Below are 13,508 nucleotides of genomic sequence, written 5' to 3' on the forward strand. Positions count from 1 at the left end.
GATAGGAAGCGCTTGGCAGGATCCAGGCGCCTGCCAAGCCACAGCAATACACAGGGACGCTTGCCAGCATTTGCAGAGCTATATCGTGGTATATACGAGTATCGTGGTGCCCACCCTCGCTACTTTTTCAAACGCTGGCGTTCGGCGCGCTGGGCCTTGCGCAGTTTCTTGTACTTGTGCTTGTTCATCTTCTTCCTGCGCTTGCGCCGCACGCTATCCATCTGCACAGACTGCGGCATCTGCAAAGCACGGGGCGCGCCGACCTGCTGCATCACAGCGTCCCAATCAAACGCAGCCTTGACTGAATTCTGGATTTCGGCGTGTGCGAGCCACAAATGGGGGTCCAGCTCTATTACCTCGCCACTGATCTCAGACACAGGATACGTCATGCCTGACAATGACGCGCCCGGAGGCACAAATGGCTCCGTCCGTGTCCCAAGATAGGTCGCAACGCCGCGCGCCCATTCTTTTTGTGAGCCGTGCGGCTCGCCAAGCACGACCAATTCGGCCTCGGCACCAAGCAGCTCTGCGCGCGTAACATCCTCGCCACGCTCCATTGCATTCACAATCGCTTCCTCACGCGCATCTTCTTCCTGCTCCTGGCGCTTGATCCGCACAAACTCGGAGTGTACAACCGGCGAGGCGGGACTCGCAGTGCGGCGCGCTTGGCGCATCCGTTCCAGGCGTGGAGCACCTTTGGCCGGCGCCAAACGATCAAGAATAGTTGCAAACGTCGCATGGTCAATGCCGCGTACCCTGTGGCGCCAAACACCAAGATGAGCTGCCGCAGCCTCAGCGTCCGCATCGAGGCCGGCCCAAAGCATATCAGCACCTGCTGCGCGCAGAGGGCGCGCTGGTAAAAGATGGTGCTCCAAGAGAGGGCGGTGCTGTGCAAACAGCTCCTGCAAGTGCAGGCTGCGCTCGCTCGTCGGCGGCGGTACCGCGCGGAATTGTGCGGCGAGGCCAAGTGGCGTGCGGCGAGCCTGTGCCATGCTGCGCGGAAGGCTGTCGCGAATACACGTACATGGTGCACAGTGAGTATCATGCGCAGTTGTGTGCACAGCAATACGCTGCGCCGCAGAGCGCCCCGGGGCGCGCAGTGCGAGCGGTCGGATCCGCATGACAGAGTGAGCGACGACGGCGGCGCAATGCCAGTGTTAATCACGTGACCCATTCGCTGCGGTGCTGCTTGGGTGGGACAGCGGCGGGAGGATACGGCGGGGGCCGTGGTGCGCTAGAATTTTGGCATGTCACACCGAAAGGTAGTGGCATTGTGGTAAGCGCACCACACACGAGCGACATAGACCAAGATTTTTAATAGGTCTGCAACGACGGAGCGCCGCCGCTTGTACATCTTGCTCGCTACCATCTATTTGCAGCACCACTTTTGCCATGGCGCCTTTCTACTTGCCCGTGCGTCGATGCGTCATGAGCCCGATGGGCCTTCCCTCTAGCACGAGCCATGTCAAGTGGTATATATGCAAATAAAATTGATTACACTGCGTAAGCCGGGGCGGGGCATGTGGAGCATCGTCGACGCTCGGCACCGCTGCGACAAGGCGACAAAGAAGCAGGCATTGGCATGCCGGCATGATGGCCACAGTAGTGCCCCGCCTAAAGAAACGGCGTCTTTCCTCTGGAAATCCGATGTGTGAGACGCAAATACCGAACGATGTGCTTCTTAGCGCACAAAACGCGGCAGCACCCGCGTTCGCCAGCGACGTCGCTGCAGCGCAGCATGCGCCTGCGCCGGCCCGCCAACCCCACTTCGCATTTGCCTCCGACCCACAAACTGTAGCAAGCGTGCGCGAGATGATCGATGGAGAGGAACGCGATGTTTACGTGATCAGCGACGATGACGATAAGCCACCAGCCTCTCCCCTGCAGCGCCCAGCGACACAGCTGCATCCCCCATCCGCCACTTGTGGCAAGCGCAAGCCACACGCAGCGTGGGACGAGGCCGATCATGGCCAGGACGCGAAGCGGCGTCGCCACGATCCGACCTCGGTGGCGCTCGATCAGCTCGCAGCGTCCTTGCAGATGGATAACAATTGCGCAGGGTTCGGTACAGATATGTACGCCCAGGGTGTAATCCAGCCGGTATATCCCGCCGGTGCTTCGACAGCATATACGGACGTGTTTGCTCCGAATCCGTACAATTTCGTGCCTGCCGCGCCAGCTTTTACACCGCTTGCACCACCGCCCAGCGAGAAACATACAAGGCATGCGCCGCGCGCGCCCAACATTTATGACGCGCGCAGCGATGCATGGCCGACGTCTTCTGGAACGCAGCCACTGGATGACAAGGACGGTCATTTCATCGTGCGCGAAGGCGATACCATCACGTCCCGCTACGTGATCCGAGGCCTGCTTGGTCAAGGTACGTTTGGGAAGGTAGTCAACTGCTACGACCGAAAATTGCAGCGGTGTGTTGCCATCAAGGTAATCCGTGCGGTGCAAAAGTACCGCGACGCGAGCCAAATTGAGATCCGCGTGCTCCGCTGTTTGCGGGATCATGATCCGTCGAACCGGTACCAATGTGTGCAGCTGATGGAGACCTTTGACTACCGCAACCACGTATGCATTGTGTCGGAGCTGCTGGACCGCAGCGTGTTTGATTTTCTCAAGGATAACCAGTTCCAACCATTCTTGTGCCGTAATATATGGCACTTTGCACAACAGCTCTTGCACAGCATTGCCTTTCTGCACAAGCTTTCGCTGATTCATACAGATTTGAAACCAGAGAATGTGCTGCTTGTCGATGCTTCCTTCGATATGGCTCCGACTTCGCGCCGAAGCAATGCGCGGAAAAAGCGCGTGCTCCGCAACGACGATATTCGGCTGATTGACTTTGGCAGCGCAACGTTTAACGACGAGTACCATTCAGGGGTTGTGTCTACAAGGCACTATCGTGCGCCGGAAATCATTCTCGGAATGGGCTGGTCGTTCCCTTGCGATGCCTGGTCGCTGGGCTGCATTCTCATCGAGTTTTACACTGGCGACGCCCTCTTCCAGACACACGACAACTTGGAGCATCTGGCGATGATGGAAATGGTGCTTGGCCGCTTGCCAGACGACTATCGACGCAAAGCGGAGACATACAAACCCGAATATTTCCGCAACGGCCAGCTCGATTATCCCAAGGCGGAGACGAGCAAGCAAAGTCGCCGCTATGTACAAAATATGAAGCGGCTGGAGGATATCGTGTCGGGCTCATCGTCGTATGCAAAGCACAACGCGCGCTTTTTGTCGCTACTGCACAGGCTGCTCGAATTCGACCCTGCGAAACGGATCACGATGGAGGAGGCGCTCAAGCATCCCTACTTTGATCTGAGGCCGAACGAGATTCCACAATGATGCACATCACTTGTTGTACTTTTATTGAGCTTCATAGTACCGTAGTAGATATACCATTCTAGCAGAGCTGCGATCGGATGCTACCCTTAGCATCACGCTCGTCTGCTGTATCGCACACTGCATCTCCCTTTTCGCACACAAGCAACATTTGCGGTATACCGCTTCACGACTACATCGCTACAGCACAGCTTACTCAGGCTTGGCAGTGCCCTCCTGGAACAGGTAGGTCAGGTGGCACTTACCACAGTACTGGCGGTTGTGGTGCCAGGCCATGAAAATACCAGGACCACACTCAGGTGCAGGGCACTCGCGACGCAGCTGCTTGACACTACCGTCATCGTTGATGCGGTAGTACTTAAGCGCGGCAAGCTTCACCTTGCGGTGCTTGTGCTTAATCTTCTTGGGGGTGGTGTACGTCTTTTTCTTACGCTTCTTGGCACCACCACGCAGGCGCAGCACAAGGTGAAGAGTCGACTCCTTCTGGATGTTGTAGTCGCTAAGAGTGCGACCATCCTCCAGCTGCTTGCCGGCAAAGATCAGGCGCTGTTGGTCCGGGGGGATACCCTCCTTGTCCTGGATCTTGGCCTTGACATTTTCGATCGTGTCGGAAGACTCCACCTCAAGGGTGATCGTCTTCCCCGTAAGGGTCTTGACGAAGACTTGCATGCTAGCTAACCAAACAAAAGTGTGGCGTCCTTGCTATACAGTCAAGTGGTAAAACCGAGAATCCGGCAGCTCTTCTTTTTCTGCACAACTGGAAAATGTCACGTGACAAGATCGGGATCGGGCGACGGCTTGTGCTGCGGCTGCTGCACTGACGGACACTTGGTGGGATCCCATCCTTTGTAACATAATTATTCATAGTACATATACAATTACGGGCGCATTGGGCTGCGGCTCCGCTCGCGTCTAGCACGACGTCGTGCTTCTTGGGGCGCACGTTTTGGTGGCTGCACAAATGCAAAGTCCGCATTGAGCCCCTGCTCGAGCAGTGTAAGCCCTTGCTTGCAAGCGTCGATGGCGTCGCGCGCTTCCGACTGCATTTCGTATTGAATCAAAGCATACCCCTAATGTCAGAACATAGTGTGCTGCTACACGTACCTTGACATATCCCGTCCGGCGGTCTAAATTCAACGCCAAATCCTTGACCTTGCCAAAATCAAGGAACACATCCATCACGTCGTCCTCGGCAGCCTCTTCGTGAATATTTGTCACAATAATGACCCAGCCCTCTACAGCTATCATTAGTCTTGTTGTATACGTACATCGCGCTGCATGCTCGTCCACGTCGCCAGATTCCGCGTCCGGCACAAGCCGCTCAAAATCGCCCACCTTCACCCTGTCGGCATCTTCCGACACGCTCGACCCAAATCCACGACCACGACGCCGCACATTCATTTCTAGCATTAATATTTAGACGCGACATACCATCCTCAATATCCATGTCGGCATCGCGATCGCGATCACGTCGCTCCATCGCGCTCATCGTCGACCGTCAAAACGCAACGCCGCACGCAACTTGGTGCACGTGATAAAAAAGTGCGCCTTGGTTCGTTGTTTCCGCCATGGTCGGTGCGCGCAGCGAGACAATCGCACAGTTCTCCGACTTGGTCGATGCGCATTTGCCAGCTATTTATGTCATGTATAAAGAAACAATGAGCGCGCAAGGCGAGGCTCCATTGTCCTCTTCGCTAGCGCTGCTTGATAAAGAAACAGCGCCGCTGGTGCAGGCGTTTGAAGCGCTGCCGCGCGCAGAATCCTCCTCGTCTGTGTGGGATGAGGTGGCACAGACGCTTGTATACGCCAAAGTGCACGAGTTTGTGCAACAAGGGAATATAGAGAACAGCGCCGATATGTTTGTGCGCTTGGACATTGCACTTGCGATGCAGCGATCTGGTTTGGCCGAGGCAACACTGCCGCTTACAGTGTTGGAAGATACCCTAAGTGAAGCACCGATCGCCACTAGTATTGACCTTTTTTCGTACGCAGAGTCGCGCGTTGCGCAGCTTACGGAAAATATAATGCCTTCTTCTGGAAAAGGCCTCGTTTTGCTGCGCATGTGCAATGAGCTCCTGCGACGCTTGTCGAAGCAGTATAAGCCGCACGCGGCATTTTCCGGGCGTATTCGCACGCTGCTTTCCAACACATTTCCCATCAATGAGCGCAGTGGCGTCAACTTGAAGGGCGATTTCGACATTGATAATGTGACTGTGTGGGACGAGGAAGAAGAGAAGGACGTCGCAATGGAGGAAGAGACGCAAGAGGACACCCACAAAGAGGATTCTAACGAGAAAGAACAGCGTTTAAAGCAGACGCACAACGACGCCCAGTCGCCTGAAGCACTGCTTGCGAGCCCGCACTTTTACCGCTTGTTTTGGAGCCTGCAGTACTACTTTTCTCATCCATCTCTCCTGTTCAGCGAAGAGCAGGATACAACGCTTTGCCATTCTGCAGCATGTGTGATGCATCTTCTGCCAGCGTCCGATAGCACGACACCGATGCAGACGTTCCAAGCAAGCGCACAAGCCGTCTTGTCCGTGCTGGGAATGCATTCACGCAACGAGCTAAAGAGTACGCGTGCGTCAAAACGCACACACTCTGCAGCCCAAGAAATATCCGACGCGTTTTATCCCAAGCTGCTCACCGGCCGCCCTTTGCTCACTTACGAGCTAAACGACGGCACGTTTCGACGGCACATTCTCGTCCAGTTCATGATACTATTCCAGTTTTTGCTTGGCTTCACGGAAGCGTGCCGGGAGCGCAACGAGGAATTTACCAACAAACTGTTCAAGTTTCCATTTGTGCTGCGCGGGGATGACGAGCATTGGGTACGTACCGTATGGCGGCAGGTGCAGACGCAACTGCGCGACTCTGGTCGCGATGGAAAGCGGTTTCTCGAGACAATACTTGGAATGCTAAGGCGTGAAGGCGCTTGGATTCAGTGGAAAGGCGCGGGCGCACCACCACTTGAAAAAGAGCCATTTTCTGTGGAAACATTGGATGCATGGGCGCAAGCTGCGGGCAATTCGATCAATGTCGCGCAGTATCCCTATTTGCTTGGCACGCCAGCACTCGGGCTATTGTGGAGCGAAGGATTCCAAGCGAAACAACCGAGCGAGGTTCAGGTAACGACAGAAGAAGGTGAAACCCAAACACGGGCGCTCGACGGCCTCGAAGCGCTGGAGTTCCCTGCACAAGGCCCGTCGATCATCTCGTTGCATCGCGCAATGCTTATCGAGGAGCAGAAAGCGAAACAGGCGCACGCTGCTTTGGATGGAGAAGCACAAGCAGACGCACTTGTCAAGAGCGACGCTAAAAAGCAGCGCCTTGCATGGCGGGCATTGCGCACTGCGACACCACGAAAACTGCCTTTGTTTGCGTCAATGCATGGTATTGATAATATTGGGGGACTGTTGGATGCTATGCAGTGTGAGGAGCGTGGCCAGGTATATAAAGCGCAAGTTTTAGAAGAGCCGGACGAGGCGACGGAGAGGGCTGCGCGGGATCAGTTGGCGCGTGAGGAAGAGGAGAAGGAAGAAATGGCCGCCAAGGCGCGGGCGGAGGAAAGAGCAGCGAAGGAACATGCAGAGCAGGAGACGAACCCAATAGAAAAGAGCAAGGGCAAGGACCAAAAGGCGAATGATGCGGATGAGAATGCCGATGGGGACGATGCCGCAGAGGCCGAGGAAGCAGGTGAAGAGGATGGTAAAGCAAATGCCGACGCAGACATCGAAGCTAATGCTGAAGTTAGCGCCGCTGATATCATTTCCACACAAGCCGACGCAGCGTCTGATTCCTCCCCATCCGAGGACACCGTACAGCCCCATCAGGAGTCCAACGCAGCGCACGCATCCGAGCTCATGGTCGTTGAATCCTTCCAGGACACTTCTACGGTGTACTCCTCCGAGTCAAGCTCGCCCCGTGTCGATCCTGATGCGACATTCATGACCGCACACGACGCAGACGCCACGGAAGCCAATAGTTCATAGCTACTCTATACTTCGCTTGCTCCTCTTTGCAAGTAGCGCTTCTATGGTTTTAAGCAGCGCCGCTGGGTCGCGCACTGTTTCCCATGGTACTGCATCGTGCGCCTTGCGCGCTTTCGCATCGCTTGTCTTATCCCCCCGCGATGCTTCCACCTCCGTTTGGAGCCGTGCGCACAATTGATGCACACCATCAAGGATCCGTGGTGAATACGCTGTTTTGGATGCAAGGCGTCGTTCCCAGCCATGTGCGACGTACCATGCAAGCCGTATCAGGTGGGGAAAACGAAACTTGCGGGGAACACGCGTAGCAATCTCCATAGCCTCGATACGCCAGTGCATTGCAACGTGGTAATCCGCTAAAAAATTTCCGCCAATGACGAGTGAATCGCGGGGCGTGTATACGGCATGGATCCAGCCAGCTGGAATCAGCATAGTCTCCCCTGTCTTGATCTGCACACGACTGAGCTGCTGGAGTGTATCGCCGAGCCATTCGGCTTCTTGTCGTGTGGACAATGTCCATGCCTTGTACGCTTTCAGGTTCGCTGGCGTAGGAGGTGCAAACAAAAAAACCTTTTCGCCCCATACAACGTGGTAGTATACGTAACTTGCAGCAAAATCAATGTGGAAGTCGGTGAATGCGCCTTGGACGCCCATCAGCACATATCGCTGCACTTTGGGCCACTTGCTTGCATCCGTACATGCTGGTCGTTTATCGAGCGGCCAGTCACGCTCAATCCAGTCGCTCTCGCGCACCATCTCCGGCGGCTCAATCATGCGGCCAAGCGGTGTCCCTGTGACTTCCAAACTGATCACGTTCAGTAGTTTCTCGCGATGTGCAGGAGGCGTCTCAAAATACGAGGCCCACTCGTCTAGTGTCCACGCAGAAGATGACATCTGTGTGCGTACATCAATCACTTCTACGTTTGTTTCAGGGCCAACAAGCTCGGCAATTTTTCGGATACTAGTGTCACGCGCAAGAATGCGCATGCCAGGAATCGAGTCTCGTCCTTGCTTTGCGGCAGGTACGATTGTGGGGGTAGAAAGTGCGTCTGCTTCGTTGGCCATCCATGCTTGCGTCCATGTATCTGGCTTGACGATCCGTGCAATACTGGGCAGGTGAGCACTGCGGTCCATGCAGGCCATGAAGCGCGCAATTGGGTTGGCAGATCTTCCATCCTCGATGGCCGCGTAGTCCATCGCCATATGCGCACGCTTTGAGCGGCGTGGTGGGGCACGCAGTTTTGGTGTCAAGTGCAGCGATGCATCTGCAAGGCATGTACTACAGTACCACGTCTCGTGATTGCGCACATCCACGAGCTGAATACATTCAGTATGATACCATGTTGCACAATGCGAGCATGCAACCCAAACGGTACGATCTAACTCAACCTTTGGATCACATGCGGGACATGTCTCCTCCCATGCATTTGCAAGCGTTGCTGCCTCCATGCACCGTGCCAAATCGTGCGCATCCAAAGGCGAACGCTGCAGGAAGGCCGGTGGAGGGAGGACCTCCACATCGCGGCTTTGCGCACGACAATGAGTCAAACGGCGCTAGAAGAAGAGCTGGGTGCATTGCTTGGACTTGGTACGTGGATCGAGATGCTTATACATAGATCAAGCGACAATAAAAACGCAGGTTATATCGTACTTGAAGACACACACAACACCACAGGCGCTGCGACTTTATATGCAGGTACGTGGAAATCATCTGACCCCAGGACCTCGTCGGAACAAGTGCCGAGGCCAAGTCACTGATAGAGCGGTGTGTTGCTGTGCAATTTCCGCAACAGAAGGAGGGAGATTCTGCACAGTCTTTGCGCCGACGTGAGGGCAAACCTGTGCGCATCAGTCCGCAAAATGTAGGTGCGGCGCTCGCCGCGTGCGAAGAGGGACAACCACGCGCGCTTGTGCCGACAAAAGAAATGCGGTCACTTGACACCGCATTTGCAATGCTTTCCATGGAGCCCGACGCACCTGTCGCTGCCATCCATGCGCCTAAAACAAAGCGTGTGTGTCTATGTGAAGCGCGCGTTCACAAACTTGCGCCGTTTGTGCCCCTATGTATTGCATGCGGCATGATTTTGTGCTCGCAACTTGCGCCGCCGCCAGTATCACCGTATTCGGCATGCCCATCCTGCGGTGAAAGCCCAATTGTGCCGCCTAAAGCAAAGGCACAGGTGCTCACAGAAATGATCGACCTACGCGACAAGCTCACCATGGAGCAGCAGCAGCACGAAGCAATACGACGCTCTAAATTAATGGAGTTTCAAGATACCGACACTGCGTCTCCATTTGCGTTCCCCACCCTGGCTGATCCCGCAGCAATGTCGTCCGCACCCATCCAGCCAAGAAACCGCGTGTTGCATCTCGATATGAAGACACACAAGGTTACTGCTACATCCACCAAGCCAGTCGCAAAGCCACGTGCTGTAGAGCGTGGTGCGGAGCGTGCGGAGGAATCCGCACTGCAAACCACGGCAGACGACGGGTCCGCTCTCGTACACGATCCCGAAGACGATGGATTCAGAGCGCATTACCTCATGAATGCACCAAGACCTGCTACATACCCCGCGCAAAACTGGGGCGCTGTGACCGCACAGCCATACGACTTTATCCCCGAACAAGCGCGTATACCGATGCTCGCACCGGTCACCTCTGAAACGTTGAGCGAAATCCCTGATTTACAAGAGCTTATGCGGCGCATACCGCCTGGGAGCACGCCTGACACTCAGCGGCGTAATAGGAATGCGGCGATTGCATCCGGCGTAGCGAAAAGCCACGGCAGGAAAGGCAAGGCGCCCCAGACACGGTAGCGAACAGACCATCGTAACATGTCACGTGCATAGTACCCATTCGCGGGGACGGCGCGGAATTGTTGCTCCCTCGCAGGTCGCATTATGGGTGCAGCTACGTCGAAGCCCGACACTGAAAAAGACGGAGCATCCGTCGACAAGTTTGCGGTTTGTAGTGTGCATAAGTAGCAAACCTAACACGCAGATCGCGCAGACGCTGTCGGAAAAAATGAAGCAAGTCAAGCCGGATACGTCTGCGGCGAGCCCGGATGTGTCGCGCCAGGGTATCTTGGACAAATCGATTCAGGACAAGATCCACGATGAGCTGTCGAAGCTGCGCAAACAGGAGCAGGATATGCAGAAGCAGATCGAACTTGCCCTTGAAAAGGAGAACATTGAAAAGCAAGGCAAGCCCTGGTTCGGCAAGGACAAAGGCCAGAGCAGCGAACTGCTTAAGAAGGAGCTCGACCGCGTCAAGGCCAAGATTGACAAGTGCGCTACACGCGATATCGATAGCTTCCCTTCGCTGAAGTCAGCGAGGGATGATGTCGTGCAATGCTACACGTGCGTCGCGCGTAGTAAACTGACCGCAGCAATAAACCGGCACGAACGCTGGACTGCTGGAAAGAGATCGAGACGTTCAAGCAGGCTATGGTGAATGTGCAGCAGGTATGTGCCGTGCATCGTGCTGACATACAGGACTTAATGTCCGCTTGGAACTAAGGCGGGCGGACGAATTCATGCAGCACGCAGCAAGTCCGCGTGCAAGTAAGGCTTCTATAGATTGCTTGCCCATAACGGCATTTGGGACGTGCAGAACCATAGAAGTAGCGCCGCTTGACGCTGCGGTTCACGCGAAGAAGCACGAAACATTGTGCATTACACACTGGCGTCGTTGGGCTCTACTACAGGTGGGCCGCGCTACCAGACTGTCTCCGCTTATCGTGCCTCCGTGCGCCTTGTCGCGCCTTGTCGCGCCTCGAGCGCCTCGCCGCGCACCCTCGCCCGACCGCGCGCTCCACACGTTTGTACATCGCGCTCCTGGTTCGGCCGACATATTCGGGGGCGGCCGGGTCGCCTAGCATGACACGCGGCGCGGCGCGCTACGGTGAGCGGAATAGACGCATGTACGCAAGCGCGCGCTGTACCTTATAGCATGTAGTCGTGCGCTCACACTCCGCCTACGCACAATCTTTTGCCTATTTTTTTTTCCCGCGCCAGACCGTCGCGATTTGGCACGTTGGCCCAGCAGCAGCTCCGGATCCACAATCGCGCGCGTCTGATTGGTCGGCACAATTCGGACAGAAATTCGCGCCGGTGTCTCGTACTCTCCGCTGGAGCCCACTCTTTTCCTGCGAGCTCTTCACGATGACTGTAGGCAGTGCGCTACTACGCAATGTTTCCCGCCGTACGTTAGTGACGCCTTCGACTGTGCGTGCGCGCTTTCACAGCTGTGCGCGTGTCAACAAGGTCGTGTCCACGCAGCCACTGCGCGCCAAACAAGCCCAGTCAAGCGGCGGTGTGCCGGATCTCTCGCTTGGCTACCCCGTGATTGAGCACGAGTACGATGCGATTGTGGTGGGTGCTGGCGGCGCGGGTCTCCGTGCCGCGTTCGGTCTTGCCGAGGGTGGTCTTAACACCGCCTGTATTTCGAAACTCTTTCCCACGCGGTCGCACACTGTCGCTGCCCAGGGTGGTATTAATGCCGCACTTGGGAATATGACAGTGGACGACTGGCGCTGGCACATGTATGACACGGTCAAGGGCTCGGACTGGCTCGGTGACCAGGATGCTATTCACTACATGTGCCGCGAAGCGCCGCACACTGTGCTCGAGTTGGAGCACTACGGCCTTCCCTTCTCGCGCACGCCCGAAGGCAAGATCTACCAACGTGCTTTTGGTGGCCAGTCGCTAGACTACGGTAAGGGTGGTCAGGCGTACCGCTGCGCCGCCGCTGCAGACCGTACGGGCCACGCAATGCTTCACACTCTTTACGGCCAGTCGCTTCGTCACAACACGAGCTACTTTATCGAGTTCTTTGCGCTCGATTTAATTATGGAGGACGGCGAGTGTGTCGGTGTCATGGCACTCAGCCTCGAGGACGGTACGATCCACCGTTTCCGTGCACACCAAACCGTGCTTGCTACGGGCGGGTACGGCAAATGCTACTTTAGTGCTACGAGCGCCCACACTTGCACGGGTGATGGTCTTGCGATGGTCACGCGTGCTGGCCTCCCTCTGCAGGACCTTGAGTTTGTCCAATTTCACCCCACCGGCATCTACGGCGCTGGCTGTCTCATAACCGAAGGTTCGCGTGGTGAGGGTGGCTACCTTTTGAACTCCGAGGGTGAGCGTTTCATGGAGCGTTACGCCCCCACTGCCAAGGATTTGGCTTCGCGTGACGTTGTCTCGCGCTCCATGACCATGGAGATTCGCGACGGGCGTGGTGTGGGCCCCGAGCACGATCATATCTACCTGCAGCTCTCGCATCTTCCCGCTGCCGTGCTCCAGGAGCGTCTTCCAGGTATCTCGGAGACTGCCAGCATTTTCGCCGGCGTGGATGTGACAAAAGAACCGATTCCCGTACTCCCGACTGTACATTACACCATGGGTGGCATTCCCACTCGCTACACGGGTGAGGTGGTTACGATCGATGAAAACGGCAACGACAAGGTCGTGCCTGGTCTTTATGCCGCGGGCGAGACTGCGTGTGTCTCGGTGCACGGTGCGAACCGTCTCGGTGCCAACTCGCTCCTGGACATTGTGGTGTTTGGCCGCGCGTGTGCAAACCATATCTGTGAGAACACGGTGCCTGGCAAGCCGCACAAGAAGCTCCAAGGCGACGGCGGACAGCAGGCGATCAACGACCTGGACGCTGTGCGCACTGCCGACGGGCCACGATCTACTGCCGCCATTCGTCTCGACATGCAGCGTGTGATGCAGTCGGATGCTGCCGTATTCCGCACGCAAGAAACGCTTGAAGAGGGCTGCAAGAAGATTGACAAGGTTGTCTCACAGTTCCCCAACGTCTCTGTGCGCGACCGCGGCATGATCTGGAACACGGACTTGACCGAGACGCTCGAACTGCGTAACTTGCTCAGCAGTGCGTCCCAAACTCTCCACTCTGCCGAGGCCCGCAAAGAGTCGCGCGGCGCGCACGCTCGTGAAGACTTTACGGAGCGCGATGACAAGGACTGGATGAAGCACACCCTCTCTTGGTTTGATGAAAACTCGGGCGAGGTCAAGCTCAAGTACCGCGCCGTAATTATGAAGACGCTCGATGAGAATGAGTGCAAAACGGTGCCGCCATTCAAGCGCAGCTATTAAGCCATAGCGTTGTAGCTCAATCATGCACGTGACCCTTGCGTGG

At 56.1% G+C, this 13,508-nt stretch overlaps 8 protein-coding genes across 8 annotated transcripts; 5 read left to right on the top strand and 3 right to left on the bottom strand.

Annotated features, from left to right (window-relative positions):
* Positions 1-119: 119 nt before the first annotated feature.
* On the bottom strand, positions 120-992 carry MVES1_002345 (uncharacterized protein; the record flags this gene model as incomplete). Its single annotated transcript, XM_056207176.1, has 1 exon — positions 120-992. The coding sequence occupies one exon, from the start codon at positions 990-992 to the stop codon at positions 120-122; it is 873 nt and encodes a 290-aa protein (XP_056063151.1).
* Positions 993-1,590: 598 nt separating this feature from the next.
* LKH1 (dual-specificity kinase) lies at positions 1,591-3,357 on the top strand (the record flags this gene model as incomplete). Its single annotated transcript, XM_056207177.1, has 1 exon — positions 1,591-3,357. One exon carries the CDS (start codon positions 1,591-1,593, stop codon positions 3,355-3,357), a length of 1,767 nt encoding a protein of 588 aa, XP_056063152.1.
* Positions 3,358-4,232: 875 nt separating this feature from the next.
* MVES1_002347 (uncharacterized protein) lies at positions 4,233-4,843 on the bottom strand (the record flags this gene model as incomplete). The annotated part of the gene is made up of 3 exons (XM_056207178.1): positions 4,233-4,424; positions 4,459-4,757; positions 4,786-4,843. 3 exons carry the CDS (start codon positions 4,841-4,843, stop codon positions 4,233-4,235), a joined length of 549 nt encoding a protein of 182 aa, XP_056063153.1.
* Positions 4,844-4,922: 79 nt separating this feature from the next.
* On the top strand, positions 4,923-7,346 carry MVES1_002348 (uncharacterized protein; the record flags this gene model as incomplete). The annotated part of the gene is made up of 1 exon (XM_056207179.1): positions 4,923-7,346. The coding sequence occupies one exon, from the start codon at positions 4,923-4,925 to the stop codon at positions 7,344-7,346; it is 2,424 nt and encodes an 807-aa protein (XP_056063154.1).
* Positions 7,347-7,533: 187 nt separating this feature from the next.
* Positions 7,534-8,546, bottom strand: JHD1 ([histone H3]-dimethyl-L-lysine(36) demethylase; the record flags this gene model as incomplete). The annotated part of the gene is made up of 2 exons (XM_056207180.1): positions 7,534-7,555; positions 7,600-8,546. The coding sequence occupies 2 exons, from the start codon at positions 8,544-8,546 to the stop codon at positions 7,534-7,536; spliced, it is 969 nt and encodes a 322-aa protein (XP_056063155.1).
* Positions 8,547-9,033: 487 nt separating this feature from the next.
* On the top strand, positions 9,034-10,159 carry MVES1_002350 (uncharacterized protein; the record flags this gene model as incomplete). The annotated part of the gene is made up of 2 exons (XM_056207181.1): positions 9,034-9,039; positions 9,065-10,159. 2 exons carry the CDS (start codon positions 9,034-9,036, stop codon positions 10,157-10,159), a joined length of 1,101 nt encoding a protein of 366 aa, XP_056063156.1.
* Positions 10,160-10,243: 84 nt separating this feature from the next.
* Positions 10,244-10,861, top strand: MVES1_002351 (uncharacterized protein; the record flags this gene model as incomplete). The annotated part of the gene is made up of 4 exons (XM_056207182.1): positions 10,244-10,306; positions 10,344-10,702; positions 10,732-10,807; positions 10,838-10,861. 4 exons carry the CDS (start codon positions 10,244-10,246, stop codon positions 10,859-10,861), a joined length of 522 nt encoding a protein of 173 aa, XP_056063157.1.
* A 645-nt stretch (positions 10,862-11,506) lies between these two features.
* On the top strand, positions 11,507-13,465 carry SDH1 (succinate dehydrogenase; the record flags this gene model as incomplete). The annotated part of the gene is made up of 1 exon (XM_056207183.1): positions 11,507-13,465. One exon carries the CDS (start codon positions 11,507-11,509, stop codon positions 13,463-13,465), a length of 1,959 nt encoding a protein of 652 aa, XP_056063158.1.
* Between the last annotated feature and the right edge of the window lie 43 nt (positions 13,466-13,508).

Source organism: Malassezia vespertilionis, chromosome 4 (genome assembly GCF_029542925.1).
Source record: "Malassezia vespertilionis chromosome 4, complete sequence".
Classification (NCBI taxonomy): Eukaryota; Fungi; Basidiomycota; class Malasseziomycetes; order Malasseziales; family Malasseziaceae; genus Malassezia; species Malassezia vespertilionis.